General features: G+C 49.4%; 5 protein-coding genes across 5 annotated transcripts; 4 read left to right on the plus strand and 1 right to left on the minus strand.

Moving 5' to 3' along the window:
- Window positions 1-643: 643 nt before the first annotated feature.
- HAT2 (WD repeat RBAP46/RBAP48/MSI1 family protein) lies at window positions 644-2,228 on the plus strand (the record flags this gene model as incomplete). The annotated part of the gene is made up of 6 exons (XM_041688887.1): window positions 644-662; window positions 721-783; window positions 840-945; window positions 997-1,458; window positions 1,515-2,000; window positions 2,054-2,228. The coding sequence occupies 6 exons, from the start codon at window positions 644-646 to the stop codon at window positions 2,226-2,228; spliced, it is 1,311 nt and encodes a 436-aa protein (XP_041542627.1).
- A 970-nt stretch (window positions 2,229-3,198) lies between these two features.
- Window positions 3,199-4,377, plus strand: GCH1 (GTP cyclohydrolase I; the record flags this gene model as incomplete). The annotated part of the gene is made up of 4 exons (XM_041688888.1): window positions 3,199-3,467; window positions 3,521-3,654; window positions 3,712-4,016; window positions 4,075-4,377. 4 exons carry the CDS (start codon window positions 3,199-3,201, stop codon window positions 4,375-4,377), a joined length of 1,011 nt encoding a protein of 336 aa, XP_041542628.1.
- Window positions 4,378-5,567: 1,190 nt separating this feature from the next.
- On the plus strand, window positions 5,568-7,988 carry AKAW2_40549S (uncharacterized protein; the record flags this gene model as incomplete). Its single annotated transcript, XM_041688889.1, has 1 exon — window positions 5,568-7,988. The coding sequence occupies one exon, from the start codon at window positions 5,568-5,570 to the stop codon at window positions 7,986-7,988; it is 2,421 nt and encodes an 806-aa protein (XP_041542629.1).
- A 1,183-nt stretch (window positions 7,989-9,171) lies between these two features.
- AKAW2_40551A (mannoprotein) lies at window positions 9,172-9,766 on the minus strand (the record flags this gene model as incomplete). Its single annotated transcript, XM_041688891.1, has 2 exons — window positions 9,172-9,360; window positions 9,422-9,766. 2 exons carry the CDS (start codon window positions 9,764-9,766, stop codon window positions 9,172-9,174), a joined length of 534 nt encoding a protein of 177 aa, XP_041542630.1.
- A 653-nt stretch (window positions 9,767-10,419) lies between these two features.
- On the plus strand, window positions 10,420-18,697 carry AKAW2_40550S (type I polyketide synthase; the record flags this gene model as incomplete). The annotated part of the gene is made up of 16 exons (XM_041688892.1): window positions 10,420-10,425; window positions 10,499-11,067; window positions 11,133-11,646; window positions 11,705-11,828; window positions 11,887-11,999; window positions 12,055-12,499; window positions 12,573-13,022; window positions 13,077-15,214; window positions 15,265-15,361; window positions 15,414-15,439; window positions 15,493-16,356; window positions 16,409-16,690; window positions 16,751-16,825; window positions 16,884-17,221; window positions 17,276-17,753; window positions 17,804-18,697. The coding sequence occupies 16 exons, from the start codon at window positions 10,420-10,422 to the stop codon at window positions 18,695-18,697; spliced, it is 7,413 nt and encodes a 2,470-aa protein (XP_041542631.1).
- Window positions 18,698-18,967: the final 270 nt, after the last annotated feature.

Genomic DNA, 18,967 nt, shown 5'->3' on the forward strand with positions numbered 1-18,967 from the left:
AGATATTCGCAGGCGATACAAGCGAGACAGGCGTAAGATGTATAGGAAGAAAGGAGCGTCCTTGCGTCGTGGTCGTCGTAGTAGTCGTCAGGTTTCAATGAAGCACCCAAGCTCGGAGGCAAATCATCCAGCGCACGGCAATGCGGTCGTAGACAAGCAGAAACGACTGGGTATCTTCAAAGAACGTATGACAGTAGAATACAACAAGGGAAGGAAGGCAAACAAAAAGAAAATATGGGAGAGAAATGGGGCGACGGGAGCGCCGAGCAGAGGTGAGAGGAGGGGCAAAGTGAAGATAGATGAGACCAAGGAATGATGACTCTTCCAAGTCACTTTTGTGACCTCAGCCATCCGCCGCCGAAGCTCAATCAGGTGGTGCCAAGCCCGCCTACCCAACTGGGTTTAGCGGTTCCGGGCGCCCATTAACGCGCCGCCAAAGGGAAAGTCGCGTTTCTCCAGTGCGAACAGAGAGTGAGAGCTTCATCCGCAGCTCAAAGCTCTGCTCTGCTATCCTGCCATTCCCAGATCCCACTTGGTTATCTCAACCCCACCTCTTCTACTCCGCTGCATCACGATCCTGAGCAATCGGCCCTATCTGAAAGTATTCTGATACTTAGCCTTTTCAACCGTCTTCCCCACAACCATGGAGCCTTACGATGATGGTGAGAGGTGGCCCCCGGATTCTGTTGCGCGAGCTTAACTAATCCTTCCTCCCGCTAGGTTTCATTGAGGAGCAAGAAGAGCAGGAGGAGGAGCGCACTGAGGAGAAGATCATTAACGAAGGTACGTTGCCCAATCTGTAGTGGGGTGTCTCCCGACCTAACTAATGGGTGGAACAGAATACAAGACATGGAAGAAGAACGCACCTTTCCTTTATGACATGATCCTGAGCACGGCATTAGAATGGCCCACCCTCACAACACAATGGCTACCTGATAAACAAGAGTATGCGCGCCCATTCCATTCATTTCCTTATGGATTTTAACGTTTCGGCAGTGTTCCCGATAAGCCGTACTCGACCCATCGCCTGCTTATTGGCACTCATACCTCGAGTGATGCGCAAAACTACCTGCAGATTGCTCATGTACAGCTCCCTAATCCGACTGCGCCTAACCCAGATGACTATGATGAAGAGCGTGGGGAGATTGGCGGATACGGCGGCAGCTCAAAGAAGGCGCCTATGGAAATTAAGTTCAACATTGTGCAAAAGATTGATCACAAGGGTGAAGTCAACAAGGCGCGATACCAACCACAGAACCCCAACATCATCGCCACCATGTGCACAGATGGCCGTGTAATGATCTGGGATCGCTCAAAGCACCCGAGCTTGCCTACAGGCACAGTCAACCCTCAGATGGAACTGCTCGGCCATACTCGCGAGGGCTTCGGTCTCAGCTGGAGTCCACACACTACTGGTCACCTTGCTACAGGTAGCGAGGACAAGACAGTTCGTCTTTGGTAAGCTTAGATTTTTTAGACGGAACTTAATTGCTCAGGGGCTAACCGCTGTGCAGGGATCTGACGACATACACGAAGGGCAACAAGGCACTTAAGCCTGTTCGGACGTACACCCACCATTCTTCCATTGTCAACGATGTTCAATATCATCCTCTGCATTCTTCGCTCATTGGAACGGTATCCGATGACATCACACTTCAAATTCTCGATGTGCGTGAGGCCGAAACCACACGTGCGGCTGCCTCAGCGGAGGGTCAGCACCGTGATGCCATCAATGCCGTTGCATTCAACCCTGCCGCAGAAACGGTCCTGGCCACCGGATCGGCTGATAAGTCGATCGGCCTGTGGGATCTACGTAATCTGAAGACCAAACTGCATGCGCTCGAATGTCATAACGACTCCGTAACTTCGCTCTCTTGGCATCCATTTGAGGAGAGCGTACTGGCCAGTGCCAGCTATGACCGCAAGATCATGTTCTGGGATCTTAGCCGGACTGGTGAGGAGCAGACTCCCGAAGATGCCCAGGATGGTCCTCCCGAGCTGTACGTAACGCTTCCCATATGGTACCATGTTACCCTGCTGACCCTGTTTCTAGTCTGTTCATGCACGGCGGCCACACAAACCGCATTTCGGATTTCAGCTGGAACCTGAATGACCCGTGGGTGCTCTGCTCGGCGGCTGAGGACAACCTGCTGCAGGTGTGGAAGGTGGCAGATGCGATTGTCGGCAAGGATCTGGAGGATGTGCCGACCGAAGAGTTGGAGCCATGAGCTACCAGATTCAGATGTAAATCTGCATCACTGCTGGCACCTAAAGGAAATGGCTCGCTCGTCTTACTTCATGTACTTCTTCATGAGGTTGCTACAAACACAGCGAGAAAGTGGGAAACAAACATATGACAACGAATTTTGCTGCACAGTCGGATTTCAGGAGTTTAGTGGCTGCAATGTAACATATGAAGCCTAGTTTAAGTACTTAGTACTGCATCATTTATCCTAGACAATGGTTTCCCTTTCTTGGGTAGTATGCCTCAGGCAGCATACCGCGTGATGTCGACATGATGATTGGTGCCCCACTTCGGAGCGTTTTTCTGCCGCTGCCAATCGGAGCCGCATTGACCGAGCTGGATGGATTTCTTTGCAAGATAGCAGGGGAGGTGGGTTCAGATAGATGAATTTACCAATTCTAATTATCCAATATATATGTATGCAATGGCGAGCAGTCCCACATTTAGTCATTATTAAAACAAAGCATTCCTAGCAACAGAACAGAATCAGTGACAGAATTACCCTGGAAAATCTTACTACTATGGAGGGGAAATTCTCGACAGGAAATTGGGGGAGAGGAAGCTTAATCAGCCCCGCCAAGATGCCTGTGAATGGCTGCGAGACAAAGGCGGTCAACACAGCGATCACGCCGCCGTCCGAAAAAGCGGAGGGGTTCGAAAGGGAAATCAAATCATTGAGTCGCCGCCCCTTCGAAGGTCGGAGTCATTCTTAGCTTTTTCGGTTTTTACACTAATCCTCTTCCTCCTTCCAGAATCCTTCTCCCTCCTTGTGCTTACTGCCATGTCTCTGACGCTGTAACCCTCTGTTCTCCTCTCTCACCTCCTCCAACCGTTCTTCAATCCCCAAGGCGTTGTTTAACCTACTACTGTCTACGCCGCCAATACCCACATCTCCTCCGTCTTTCAGTTCCCCTCTGCTCGCTTCCTACTTTTCTCCTCACACCAAAATAATCATGGGCTCTGGAACGTCTCCCCCTCCTCCGGGCCCGAAGCCTAGGTCTGCCATACCCTCTCATATGCTGAATGGCGGCTCTCCTCTCCACGTCTCTACCAGCCCCTCTACCAGCTCGCGCGACGCTCGGGAGAGGGAAAGTCTCAACTCCTCCATCCTTTCGTCGTTCACTCCCCGCATCCCGGTGGAGTTCAACTTGCCTGCCTCTGCCTCTCACCCTTCCGGGGAGTCCCTGGTAGATGACACCCCCCGGGGGTCTACCTCTGCTAAGTATGTCGCATCTGCGGGATGGTATCAATTCATTCACTAATTGCGCGATTCAGACCGACATTGAACGATCCTCCCCGCGATCCGAGAGATGAGGCCGGTGCATTGACCCCGCCTGCGACTGTCAGCAGACCAGCAAGCCCTTACACCCTCTTCCCTCCAATTGACTTCGATGGACTGAGTTGGCCTTGTAAGTGTTTGTTGATGCGATTGGGTATCTTCGAGATCTAACACTTCCATTCCTCAGGCCCCGGTACCAGGGAGCGACTGGAGTCGTCGCCCGAAGAGACAGAGGAGCGCATTAAGAAGCTCGCAGGAGCTGTTCGGACGATTTTGGAGTGTGTCGGAGAGGACCCGGAAAGAGAGGGCCTGCGCGAGACCCCAGAGAGATATGCCAAGGCCATGCTCTACTTTACCAAGGGCTATGAGGAGAATGTCCGGGATCTTGTCAATGGTGCGGTCTTCCATGAGGATCATGACGAGCTGGTGATTGTCAAGGATATCGAGGTGTTCTCGCTGTGCGAGCACCACATGGTACCCTTCACTGGAAAGGTAAGACTGCTATCTCGGGTATGAGGGGGGATGATGCTAACCGACACCTTTTTGGTAGATGCACATTGGCTACATCCCTGATCGCCGTGTGCTTGGCCTCTCCAAGTTGGCTCGTCTGGCGGAAATGTTCTCTCGTCGTCTCCAGGTGCAAGAGCGCTTGACCAAGCAAGTCGCTCTGGCTATTTCTGAGGTTTTGAAACCCCGTGGTGTTGGTGTTGTCATGGAGTCGTCCCATCTTTGCATGGTGATGCGTGGTGTGCAAAAGACTAGCAGCACTACCACGACCAGCTGCATGCTTGGCTGCATGCGGTCGAGCGCGAAGACCCGGGAGGAGTTCCTGACTCTGCTGCACCGCCGATAAGTTTCTCATGCCTACTCAACTTCCTTACGACACTTACTACTTCTTACCCCCCTCGATTTAACAGTGGATGGTATTCTTGTTTCACGGAGTTTTGGTGGTCACCTTTCAACAGGTTCTTGGATTGGCATTCTATTTTACGCCGCGCGGACGGAGTGTTCTTTTGCGTTTGGACTGTCTTGGCTTTGAAAATACTACTTGTATAGATATATTCTGTCCTGCGATTGCGATGCACCGATTATCGTCATCTGCTACCCTCGCTCGTTTGTTTCGATCAACAACGGGGAATGAATTAGGGCAGGCGGGCGGCTCTTGCCGTACACCTCGGCTACAAAATTTGGCGCTGTGTCGAGGTTGATTCAACATTTGTTTTAATATCTTCTCAACTGGATATAGGGATATGTGGGATGTCTGGACGACGTTATGCTGTGGAATTCTTATAGCAAACAGCTATGTATATTCGAGATAAGATCAATCTCAACAATTGACTATTCAGCTCTGTCTGCTTAAAGCACTCTATTGTGTATTTACTGCAAGCAAATTTGTATTTCCTTCTAACCTGCAAGTGTCTGGGTATTTACTAAAGCGTTTGATTACTTTCTTCATGTCAAAGTAACTCTTGATAAACGATAGCACCACCAAGACTCTCATCGGTTCTGGATTAGAGGTATAGTGACACAGCTGCGGATGGAATATATGCATGCGAATATACTCAATACTACCGCATAATCCTAACATGGAATGCATTGTAAGAGCATTAATATCACAGTACCAACGGTACTGTGCACACCTTGGTTGTAGGGTATACTATTATCTACTCAGCCTTCCAGTCGGTGAATTAAAGTGACTCGGCATTCATTCATTCACTACATAGGGAAACAGTGTTTTCCATCTCCCATGACAACTTTATATCTATTCACTGCTTTGTATACCAACACACATACAATTACTCTGGGGTTCCTCATAGACTACTACTGCTCCCCAACCTTCTCTTTTTGTGGTGTTGACAGCCAAGGATCCCCGGTCAGCACTTTGTTCAGGATAATTGATACACGAGTATCGCATCGTTCATATAAGGCCTCTTCTTCAGAGTCAGCCCCGTTCTACAAGCGGATCCAACTGATCACTGCAGTGCTCCGCGTCAGCCTCTTCGTGCTTTTCTGATTGGCCTTGCACGGCGACAAATTCACAAAATGACTACTCCCACTACCCAAGAGGACGTGGATGCCGCCGAGTGCTTGCTCTTCCTTGCGGGCTCTAGAGAGAGCATTCAGACACCAAAACAGTGCAGCGATGCCCGTCATACTAGAGCACATAGCACACAGAGCACATTGAGCCTTCCTGGTGCTTATGCGAGCGGCTGTGATCAGCGCTACACTCAAGTACAGCTCACTCCTCAAAGGCAGATCACTCCTCCAACACAGCTCCCTCCTCGAAAGCGACCACAGTTCAGTCATCCAGCACAGTATCTCCCCCAAGCGCAGTATTCCCCTCAAGCGCAGTATTCCCCTCAAGCGCAGTATTCCCCTCGAGCACAGTATCTCCCTCAAGCACAGTATTATCTCCCGCAAGCACAGAACCCCCCTCAAGTACAGCTTACGCCTCAAGTACAGCTTACGCCTCAAGTTCAGATTACCCCTCAAGTGCAGAATGCTTCTCAGTCTCAGAACCCCTCTAAAGCGCAGAATTCCCGTCAAGTGCAGAAACCCCGTCAAGTGCAGAACCCCCCTCGAATGCAGAATGCTCCTCAAGTGCAGAATCGCTCCCGGGCAAAAACTTCCCATCGAGCACAGAACATTTCTCGACCACAGCATCCTCCACAAGTACAGATCACCCCTGGGCGCTCAAATCTCGTCTCGAAACACTCTGGGCCACCAAATGTCCCCCAACCCCCACAGAACTCCAACCAGCAACAGGGATCCTCCGCAGTGCCAGCACAGCAACCCCAACAATTGGGAGCAAACATTAACCCCCAGTTAGCGCTGCAGGCATATCTAATCCGCCAGCAGTTAATCGCCGGTATTCAGCCAGAGAACATCATACCTATGTGTCCGCAGGGAAGCAACACAAAAGTGAAAACACCGGCCATTGTACAGATAACCAACGAAGGTATCAAGGTGCCGAAAATTCCCCCTGCACAATTCACTGGCAGCTTTCAGCCAATCCCTCAGGATCAGTTGGCATCCATACCCCTTCAGCCAGCCGGGACAGTGGAAGCAAGGCCGCAAATTGCTACCCAGACTGGGAGATTGGGCAATAATCTCATACCAGTGCCTGTTAGTGCGTTGAACCCAGATGAGACTGATGTCAGAACTGTACAACAGCAGCCACGAGCTATCGACCCTCCTGAAACCATGACTCTCCCACAGCAGCCAACAGTTATTTGCCGCCCAGAAGCCAGAACAATACCACAGCAGCCACGAAATCTTGGCCGTTCAGAAGCCAGGACTGTACCGCAGCAGCCACGAGCTATCGGCCACCCAGAAGCCCGGACTGTATCACAGCAGCCACGAGTAATTGGCCAGCCAGCCTTAAATATGGCTTTGGTTGAAAACGCCAGAGTTCAGCCACCCCCTCCACTTCTAATCCCTATTCTCCCCCATGGGGGGTATGACCTCCTGCGACATCTCGCATACTACCCTCAACTCGCTCTTGGCCTTACCAGTTACCTCGACATCAATGATATAGTCAACATAGGTGCTCTATCTAGACCCATTCACGACTTCCTCTGCGCATATATCGGACATATTACCTCAACCTATGCAGCAGCACGTCACCATCTCTCTTCCATTACTTTCCCCGTCCTCTGTTATCCTAGATTGTGCGCCCAACCCAGACAGTGGCGTACCTTCCAACCTCAAGACCGCCAGTATAACCTTGATGTCCTCGTGCCGTCCATCCCATGGCTCCGAATGCTTTCATATCGCGAGAGCGTTGTGTTAGATATCATAGTCCTCCTCCACCAGGCTGGCTATAACCTCCCGGCGGCAGCCTATCAACCCATCTTGAAAATCTGGGCTTTGATGGATATCCCAGACAACGAGCGCCGAGAGTGGACGATCCGTAACCGATGCGTCTGGCAAGATGGGGATATCTTTCTCGCTACACTCTTCCTTGTCCAATTGGATATGTATCTGCGCCAGAAGCGCGACCAGCAAAGCAATAGTATCCGACGACTCCTGATGGCACAGCCTACCCTTACCTTCCTACATAAATATATCCAGGGAACAGTGTTACAGACTCCTATGGATGTTTTGGCTGAGTATGTGCGCTGGAAATACGCACCTGAAACTGCTACCCAGGGGGAAAGGGATATTTTTGGCGTGCCGATTGAGGACGCGGGCAGTTTGCAGTATGAGTGGTATGGCAAGAAGCGTGGAGTGGGAGTGGGTGAAGGAAACAGGGTCAGGCTACGTCGCCCCGATGAATGCATTCTGCTAGAGCTGAGAAGAAGAGGCCTGAGTCCGCATGATATGTTTGTGGAATTCTTTGTTTGCAATCGTGGTCATGTTTTCTTTCCTGTGGATAGGAATTCAGTGTCTTGGGTTGCGCAGATGAGGGAATATGTGGCGCAAAATGGAGGTAACTGGATGGATGCTGTGAGATTGGATTGATTGATCTTACAATGTGGTGGAAGTACCAGTTGGAATGTTGATCTGGCAGGCAGGCAGTGGTATGTAGTTCAGGGTGGAACGACTGTTTTTTTCTTTTCTTTGATTGTCATTTCTTTGTGTCGGTGATTTTACATGGGAGTTATGGTCATGAAGACGATGTAGTAAAAGCACCTAAGATACTCTAAAGTTAATTTACATGATATTTTCCTCCCTCATACTCTATAGTGGCGATTAGTGTATTGATGACAGATCTCCGAGATGAGTTGTACATTCTATCTGTCTGGTCAGCATAGTAGCATCATCTATAGGTTCTGCCAGACATGGTGTGAATCTTGAACATCCCAAGACCATCCTTTTATTGATCACGATCTCGAAAGACACGCATCTTTGGTAGCGGGTCATGTCATCCTACATTGAAAGACCTCGAGAACAGATCTTCGGTGGCAGATCATGCCAGATTGAGTCGGTGTCTCACACTGCCTGGCATTGGAGCTATTGTAGATAGTTCCCATTCTGTATATAGCATTCTATGAATAAGCCTGAAAGAATGAATGCAACCGAGTGTCTGGATGCGGTTTGATACTTGTAAACAAACATCGCCTGACCCTATAGGGTTATCCGACCCCCTCTGGAATAGACGCCAAGTCACATGGTATGCAAGGGCTGAAGGGCAAAGGAAAGGGGATGCCAGACCAAACTTTGTAGTCTTCGGAATGGGCATTACACGGTTTAAGGTTCGGATCGACAATTGTGTAGCTTCGGGGAAAGCTTGCTTTACGGCCAGAAACTTCGAATGGTTGTTGAGTCTTCATTTCATATCTGCTGCTGAGCAAGTAAGGTGTAATGTAGGCTAATGTAAGCAGCTAGATGATACGTAACTGTTATTTACAAACAACCAACCAACTACAATTACGGGTGAGATAAGCGCTGTGTCTCGTGATTAGCGGATTTCAAGCCTATGCAGGAAGGTACACCTGACATGACTTCTGCCTATCTTACGCTTCATCGGTTTTAGACGTGCGATCAAATCTCAGATATCAGAAGAATCCACTACATTCTGTGAAATACATGGAGTTATCGAATGAACAGGAAGGATTGCCTTCAACACACCCATTACTGACACAGAAGTCTCGCAATATGAGTATGTAGAAGTCAACATACTCAGAATCGACTATGCACTCCCTCAAGACAGAGCTTTGTCATTGTCATCAAAAGCCTGCTTGATCTGGTCCGAACAGGGAGTTGCCTTAGCATAGACGTCCGCAGGGACGTGCTTTTGCGCTTCTTCCCCAAATTTGGAGTGCTCGTCCCGGAGTGTATCAAGCGTTGCCCTCGCAGATGATGCCACCCCAGCCTTTTTGAATAGAGGCGCCTGTACGTGAAAGATATTAGCGTGTCGAATCAGTGTCGTCGGGGCGCAAAGGGCACCATACCTTGTTCTGTGATGACTTCACTGCGTCCAGGAGTTCCGGGCACATTTCCTGGAAGGCCTGGTAATATTGCTCGGCCTCATCATCATTGAAAGGCTCGTCTTGCTGAGCTAGGTTCTGGCGAGCTTTCTGGGCGGCACCCTTGGCTGTCTGCACCGAACTTCTAACCTTGAGGCTGGGAAGCATTTCTCCCTGGTAGTTATCCAGGGACTGTCTGGCATTTTTGATGGATGTGGTAAGGTCGTTCATATCCGAGACAGCCTGATTGATGTCTTTGGCGCCCAGCACAGGGGATACCGCGAGACAGGCCCCAGCAGTGAGGTAGAAGGCAATGTTGCGGAAGAGCATCGTGGGAGAAACGGTGAGTTGATTGAGTGTAATTGGCTGACAGTCAATAGGTCCTTCGTATGCAGGATTTAATGTACTCTGCAAGGTACGACGTGTCAGTCACTAACGATGGCTTTATACTTCGCTTGAGGCGTCGCCAGGGATAGATTCCATGAAAAGCCCCTTACATATCTACATGCGGATCATGGCTTGTTAGGGCTACACACCGGAATATTTTTAAGCGTGTCTTAGGAATATCATTCATGCAGTGGAGTTCAAGCAGTTCATTTTCCTGTTTCTTCGAGTCTGGACCGAATCTTTTTGTGCTGCTATGAACGGTTATGAATTCCGAGCTATTTTGCAAGACAGCAGAGTCAGAAAGTGATAGGCCTCCATCATTGAGACTGCTCCATGCTTACGTATTGCAGTCTTCATGCAGGGGACTACGTAAGTCGGCCCTGTTCCCATATGCGTGGATGCAAGGAGTTTTAATTAAGAAAAGATTGGCAGATCAGTGTAGGAATTGATCCGGAGACAGGCTAATGATATACACAGCCCGTGCCTCACCACATTCCAGCGCCCGAAATTCCGCACATCTGACGGGTGTTAGCCTTTTGGTGTTCTGTGATCAACTATCCGACTTTGTGTGTCTCAATAGGCTCCATTAGGTGGCCATGGAGGTGAGTAGACTACCACCATGTCCTCCTACAGTTTTGTGCCATGCAGGTTGCTCACCAATTTGCAACCTTCCAGACCAAGAACGGTGCGAACGATATTCCGAACATCGGTAACAATGAAGAGCCTACCAATGGCTTTGCGGCCCTTTCCAGCCAACCAATCGCAGTTGTGGGAATGGGGATGCGCCTCCCCGGCGGCGTTCGAACGGCAGAGCAGTTCTGGGATGCACTTATCGAGAAAAGGGATTGTTCGTCAGAGGTCCCCAAGAGCCGATACAATGTGGACGGTTTCTATAGCGCGGATAAACCCGGGGCAGTGAGGACGCGAAGAGGATACTTTCTTGAAGATGAGTACATCGGGAATGCTGACTTGAACTTCTTCCCGGCGATTCCTGGCTTTGAAATGGACGAATTAGATCCGCAACAGACTTTGTTGATGGAGGTCATTTGGGAGTGTATGGAAAATGCCGGCCAGACAGGCTGGAATGGCAAAGATATTGGCTGCTACGTTGGTGTTTTTGGTGAGGACTGGCATGAGATCGCGGCAAAAGAGACACTGTCAATACCTCGTGTGCATGCCTTTGCTAATGGGGCGTACACGCTGTCCAACCGCGTCTCCTATCAATTCGATCTGAAAGGCCCAAGGTAGGTCTTTATCGTTCGCGACGGAGGGCTATGCCCTCTTATTCCGCCGCTCTAATTTGGAATAGTGCGACTATTATGACTGCATGCTCATCGTCCTTGACAGCTCTTCATGAGGCCTGTCAGGCCCTAAACGATGGTAGTTGTTCCTCCGCCATCGTAGCTGGAACCAATATGATTCTAACGCCATCTATGACAATCAACATGTCGGACAACGCTGTTCTATCTCCGGATGGGTATTGCAAGGCATTTGATGCTAGAGCTAATGGCTACGGGAGAGGAGAGGCCGTTAATGCAATCTATATCAAGCCCCTGAGCCGAGCAATCGCAGACGGGGATAGCATACGTGCAGTCATCAGGGCAACATCGGCAAACTATGATGGGCAGTCGACCAAGATATTTGCCCCAGACATCGAAAGTCAAGAGCGACTGATACGAAAAGCTTACCAAAAAGCGCAAATTGTAGATCCTTCAGAAACATGCTTCGTCGAATGCCATGGAACCGGCACCAAAATTGGAGATGTAATCGAGACAACAGCAGTTGCCCGAGTCTTCGGTTCGCGAGGAATGTACATTGGATCGGTACCACACCAAGTGCACTAAAAACAGCCATAGTCAATGCTAATTCTGACGTATTTAGGTTAAAACCAATTTCGGTCACGGCGAAGGTGCCTCGGGTCTCACAGGAGTGATAAAAGCTATACTGTCCCTGGAGCGTCGCATCATTCCACCAAACATGCACTTTGCCCAACCTAATCCCAAGAGTGAGAATCTACTCTATCGACTGGTTTACCAATACCTAGGCTGACTATATTCGCCCAGTACCCTTTCAAAAAGGACGCCTAGAAGTTCCTACCGAGCCAATTCCGTGGCCTTCTGATCGGAAGGAACGAGTTAGTGTTAACGGTTTCGGCATTGGTGGTGCCAACGCACATGTGAGTCCGCCAAATGAACAGTTCAGAAGGCCACATTGCTCACTTCATCCCATAGGCTATTCTGGACTCATGGCCTAGCCCGAGGAATGAGGCTACAGAGTCTGTCTCGGGACATCCTCATAGAAGCCGCCTACTTGTGGTCTCTGCTGCAAGCGAAAGAGCACTGCAGGCTCGCTGCGAAGCAGTGAAATCGTACATACTTGAGAAGCCTTCCCTGATCTCTGATGTTGCCCACACCCTCGGAGTGTGTCGGGTGCACCTCCCTTACCGTACCTTTATGGTAACTAGTGGTAATGAAACTACTGATGAACCTCGTTTGACTCGAAATTCATCTACTTCTCCCATGAGCGACATAGTATTTGCGTTCTCCGGTCAGGGTTCGCAGTGGTGCGGCATGGGGAGAGAATTAATGGATGCGTTCCCGAGTTTCAAGCTCGACTGTCTCACTATGGACCAAATATTGCAAGAGTTGCCTGAGCCTCCCAAATGGAGCATCGTTGGTAAGAAACACGCTCTTTTGTCATTGCCATTTGACATACTACTTCGGGTCTCCGTTGGTACTAACAGTTGCAGATGAACTCCAAACGCTGGAAGACCCACAGAAGATGGAGGAGCCTGTATTCTCACAGACCCTATCTGCTGCTGTGCAAATTGCACTGGTAAATCTTCTTGAAAGTTGGAGTATACAGCCTGCGGCTGTAATCGGCCATTCCAGCGGTGAAGTAGGAGCTGCTTATGCGGCGAAAGCGATTCCCCTTCGAACGGCCATAATAGTAGCCTACTACCGGGGCCTTTGCGCCATGTCTTGCCCACTATCCGGAGGAATGGCTGTTGTTGGCTTAGGAGTGACTGCGGTCAAGAAGTATCTGAAAGATGGACTCGTGGTGGCATGTGAGAATGGCCCTGAGACGGTCAATATCTCTGGCAACCGAGAAAGTCTAGCAGCTGTTGTGGATCAGGTCAAGGCTGAAAATCCAGACATTTTTACCAGGAAGCTGCCTATACGCGTGGCTTACCATTCCCGTTAGCTTCCTTTCTGCACTCTCTGAGCGAAACATCTACTGACCTGGACATTAGCCGATATGAAGCAAGCGGCGGCTGTCTTTAGAGACTTGATTGAGCCTTATATCCTTTTTAATGATAACATGATACCGTTTTATTCGACACTTACGGGCTCGGTAGTCAACGATCCCACTCAGCTTAGCGCTGGCTATTGGGCAGCCAACCTCGAGTCTCCAGTCCTTTTCGCCAGAGCTGTCGAGTCTCTCCTTGCTTCTAATAACAATATATCGAAGACTTTCGTCGAAGTCGGACCCAACTGTTCTCTCTCAGCACCTCTGCGCCAAATACTTGCTCAGCATACATTGCAAGCGAACAAATACATTCCCACCCTTCTCACTGATCAAGGCCAAGCACGTTGCTTGTTGCAAGTGGCGGGAGAGCTATTCTCAACTGGATATGATATTGACCTGGAAGCAATCAATGGCAAAGGTCAATTTGTTAGCTGCCTGTCGCCATATCCATGGGACCGACAGAGCCTGAATTGGAAGGAAAGTCGGCTTAGTAAAAGCTGGAGGTTCCGTCAGCATCCACGCCATGAACTTCTAGGTTCCCGGACGCTAGAGTCAAGTGATATTGAACCATCCTGGAGGAACCTACTAAGCCTAGTAGATGTGCCATGGCTTGGTGACCACTGCATCATGGGAGAAATCCAATTTCCGTGCGCAGGGTACATTGTAATGATCAACGAAGCCGTCCGCCAGATATCCAGCATGCAAGAGTGCACGATCCGGAACCTGTGCATTCAGGCTCCTCTTTTACTCCACCAATGGGAAAGGATTGAGATCATAACAAGCGCCAAGCCTGTCAAGATCAGTGATCGAGTAGCCTCTGCGTCCTACGAATTCTGCATTGTGTCCTACAATGGTATCGAGTGGGTCAAACATGCCGTATGTCAGGCCGGACCTGGAACAGCACAGCTTGATCTGGATTTGGACTCAGATCATGAATGCGCACGGTCCATGACTTCAAAAAAATTATACCAAGAGTTGCAAAAACTTGATTTGGAGTATGGACCCGCCTTTAGAGGCTTGGAGAGCATTCGAGCAGACCCCTTAAGCTACAGAGCAACAGCAGTCCTCCGGACTGAAGACACTCATGCTGTGCACCCTACTACAATTGACAAAGGCTTACAACTCCTCAGTGTCGCAGCTTCAAAAGGGAAATCAATGCAGGTCTCACGGCCTCACGTTCCTGTGTTTGTGGATACTATTCAGATCGGTCGGAACCGACCGTTGGTGAAGGTAACAGCGTCTATGGAGAGTCCCGCTGTGAGCCAGCCCAAGACCAAAGTCACCTTAATAGATAATACAGGCCAAGGTAATGCAGGAATACTCTCGATGAAAGGAGTTCTATTCGTTCCATTGGAGAGCAGCATAAAAGCTGGGTCTACGAACATTCCTTTGGCAACATATGGCGAATGGCGCCCGGACATGGATCTGATCACAGCCCAGGACCAGCTTTCTGGTCTCAAAAGCTTAACTGATTCACAAGTGCGCACGATCATTGCAGCTTCAACAATCAATATGATTCAAGTACATCGACTTCTCCAACATACAGTTACGTTCTCGGAGAAGTCAAAGGACTATCGAGGCTGGATCCAAGCTCAGGTCGAGAATATACTAACCGGAAAGCTGACCACTGTCGAAGAGGCAAAAACGTGGGCAACACTAGAGGATGGCGATCTATTGAAGGAGGTTGGAGCTTTAAACGAGACTCTCGAATCTGAGGGATTGAAGCATGTTTCAGACTTGTTGAAGGGCATTTCAAACTCGACCTTGGATGTCATCCGAGGCTTCTGTGACACTGAATCAGTATCAAGTTTGCGCAGTCTGGCAGAGTGCTCCAAGCTGTCGCCCACGAGTGACCTGTCCGCTTGGCTTTCTCTGGTCTCACATTCCAAACCGACGCTACGAGTTCTCGAGATAGAAGCCCGTGAGACATCTTTCACCTCCTCAGTCCTCTCACAGCTCAAGTCAATAGGCGAAAGACTATACTCAAGCTATACAATCACGAGCACGAGTATCATCGATGATCAATTTAAAAGCCATTTAGACGGTAATACGCATCTTAATTTTGAACAGCTGGACATCACCCGAGATCCACTACTGCAAGGATTTCAGGAAGGCGCTTTTGACTTGGTGATAGTGTCTAGAGTGGGTGATTCCACTTCTGGTTTACCGGCATTGAGCTAACACACTTCAAGATGTGTCTTGGGAAATCAGGACTGGAAGATTCCTTACAGCACATCAAGAGACTCCTCACAAATAACGGGAGCCTTCTCCTTCACATACCAAGTCCAGGTTAGCCTACAAAGATTGTCTACGTATTGTTCAAGTGCTAACTATAATTAAGATTTCCCTGTCATGGAAAATACATTCGTAGGTCGGCCAGCGATCCTGTCAATACCACAATAAGACTGACTATATTCAAGAGGTTGTTGTCGTTTGCTGGGTGTGACAAATTCAACGCCCAGTTAGGAGACTGTCAGCCCCTTGAAGCATGGCATAATTCACTTCTGCGGGCAGGGTTCACCGGGGTTGACACATATTCATACGACGCTAGCTTTCCCTATCCATTGCACTACAATATTATCTCGCGTATCTCAGACTGGAATACAGTGAAGAAAACACGTTCGATATACCTTCTATGCACGACTAAGAGACACTATCACCCTTGGATATGCAATGTGGAAGCCGTACTTGAGCAGGCAGGCTATCACACCGAGCGATGCATACTCGGAGAAGCATTACCTCCTAATCAATGCGTTATTTCCTTTTTGGATCTCGACAAACCCTTCTTCAATGACATAGACATACAGAGCTGGGGCTGGTTTCAGTCATTGATCAAGTGTTCTCCTCGCATCCTTTGGATTACCCCGTCCGTCGAACTTGGATGCCACGATCCTGAATTCGGAATTGTACTCGGTGCATCACGAACAGTTCGACAAGAGGAAGCACTCCATTTCGGTACATTGCAAATAGACCAATTCAACAAGACCGCAATCAGGCCTACTCTGAGAGTATGCGAAAAATTTTTCGAAGCAACTGATGGTCAAGACACGACCGACATAGACTACGAGTTCGCTTTGCAGAATGGGACCGTTTACGTCCCGAGGTTCCATTGGGAGTCCCTTTCTGACTGTCTTCTTCGGGAGCCGGATCCGACAGTTCCCATCAAATTAGACGTCAGTACGTACGGTTCAATGAACTCTCTTGGTTGGGTCGAACACGAACTCGGTCTTCCTGGGCCACACGAAGTTATGGTCGATGTCAGTTATGTTGGCTTGAACTTCAGAGTAAGAGCTCCTTGGCGTGTATATTATTGAAAGGCGATTGACTGAAGATTAGGATATTATGATTCAATTGGGATTCATGGCGAGCAAAGATGAATTTGGGGTCGAAGCTAGTGGCATCGTCCGCCAATGTGGCAGCGACGTGGAGCAAGTGAAGCCTGGCGATAAGGTTATGCTGCTTCAGCCTGGGCTTTTCTGCTCGCGCGTGTGTGTTCCTGTTTCCAGCTGTGTGCGTCTACAAGCGTGCCATTCCTTGGAGGATGCTGCTTCACTGGCTGTGGCATACGGAACAGCCCTCTACTGCTTGACAGACATTGCTCGGCTAGAAAAGGGTCAGGTAGGTTACCGATTCTAATCAGTGCTAGTATTCAAGATGTTAAGAGCTTACTCTCTATAGTCTGTGCTGGTCCATGCAGCATGTGGAAGTGTTGGCTTGGCTGCAATCAACTTATGCCAGATGCTTGGTGCCGAAGTAAGTCCACATGCCATTTCACCAAGATCAGGATAATGGGGGTACTGATATCGATCAGATATATGCGTCGGTTGGCAGCGAGGAAAAAGCTTTGCATCTTGTCAATACGTTTCATATCCCGCGACATCGGATCTTTAATTCGAGAGACAGCAGTTTCCTTCCGGGAATACTACGTGAAACGGGTGGCCGCGGGGTTGACGTTGTGCTCAACTCGCTGGCTGGAGAGCTGTTGCATGCATCATGGTCATGCGTTGCAGAATTTGGTAAGATGATAGAGATTGGTAAACGAGATATTCTCGAGCACGGAAAATTGCCAATGGATGCTTTCGGGGGTAACCGGGCCTTTTTTGGTGTGGATCTCATAAGACTGGGGCAGAAACCTGGAGCCTTTGCAAGGTAATTAGATGCTTACTTTTTATTGATGAACTGCTGCTGACCTTGGTCTAACAGCTTAACGTCTCGAGTGATGGATCTCCTTGCAGAGGGCAAAATATCTCCAATCCGCCCATCGAAGGTGTTCGAGGCTTGCAATGTCAAAGAAGCATTCCGATACATGCAAAGCGGCCTCCACATTGGTAAAATCTTGATAAAAATGCCTCAGAATACCAATGGCCTCAATGTTGCTCGGTCACGAAGACAGTCAGCCCTTTCACCCGACTTGGCCTATATTTTAGTCGGTGGTCTAGGGGGCATTGGACAGACACTTGCGACCTGGATGGTGGAGAAGGGCGCCCGACACTTGGTATTTCTCTCACGGTCCGCAGGTACATCTGCTCGAGACCAGGCTTTTGCACATGAACTGGAGATCCAGGGATGCACGGTTGTACTGGTCAAAGCCGACGTGTCCGTTTTGGAGGATGTGAAAGCCGCCATTCGCTCATGCCCTCGCCCTATCGGTGGAATCCTCCAACTCTCTATGGTGCTTCGAGTAAGCATATAACTCCCTTCGATGCCTTGACTTGAAGACTAATTGATTAGGACCATTTCATCCAAAATCTGACACATAAGGACTGGCAAGATGTGTTGGCCTGCAAGGTCGCAGGCACTTGGAATCTGCATCATGCGTTACAAGGTCGTGATGCTCACCTGAGATTCTTTGTCCTCTGTGGTTCCATTTCAGGTGTCTTGGGTGTCCCAGGTCAAATCAACTATTCCTCAGCCAATGCTTTCATGTCCTCTTTCACGCAGTATCGCCTGCAGCTTGGGCTTCCCGCCTCGGTCGTCAACCTCGGCGCCGTGGGAGATGTGGGATACATCGCCACACAAGACCCAAATTTACGAGAGAGGATGAGCTCTGGATCCGTACGCCTTCTGCAGGAGCAGGAAGTTCTGGACGCATTCGAACTCGCTATTCTCAAGTGTCAATCAAGGGCCCCCTTGCGTACAGCTGATGGTACCATCAGAGCGCCAAACAATATCATCGTTGGTATGAGCAGTACCAAATCCCTGACCGACCTCTCGGTCCGTCCGCTTTGGGGACAAGATGCGCGATTTGGCATCTACCGGAATCTCGACGAGGACGTCAACAGAGGCCCAGCACAGTCGTCCTCGAGCAATGCAGCAGCCATGCGGGAATTTTCAGCTCTAATCGAAAGACAACCTGAGATTCTCGACACCGATGGCATGGCCAACAGGATACTTGAGTACTTGATCAAGGGTATACAGGAGTACTCTAAGTTTGCCCATGACCTCAGCTACGATCAGGTGGTGGAATTGCCTATTGACTCTTTGATGACGATTGAGCTTCGCAATTGGTCTCGTCGCAACATAGGTGCTGTGTTGTCTCTGACGGCTATCAGCAAGGCGGGTACTATTGGAGGACTGGGTGAGGTGATACTGGCGTCATTGCGTTCAAAGTATCGTAAGACGTGAATGGGCGTCTCTGAGCCATACATATGGAGATCTAGAATTAGGTAGGACGAAGGATATTGGTTCAATAGTCATGTATCTTCGAGTGTTTAGTACTGGGTGACATTGGAAATAGGTACTACTTTGTCGTAATGAGTGAGTAGAGTCTTCGACTTCTCAGCCACGTATGAGATAACTACTGCCTAGACCTTGGAGCAACCTAGTGCCTTCAAATGTATGGCTAACTCGGGTAGAAGGCAAAGCAATGTATCCTTCTGACCTATGTCCGCACCT

Source organism: Aspergillus luchuensis, chromosome 4 (genome assembly GCF_016861625.1).
Source record: "Aspergillus luchuensis IFO 4308 DNA, chromosome 4, nearly complete sequence".
Taxonomy (NCBI): domain Eukaryota; kingdom Fungi; phylum Ascomycota; class Eurotiomycetes; order Eurotiales; family Aspergillaceae; genus Aspergillus; species Aspergillus luchuensis.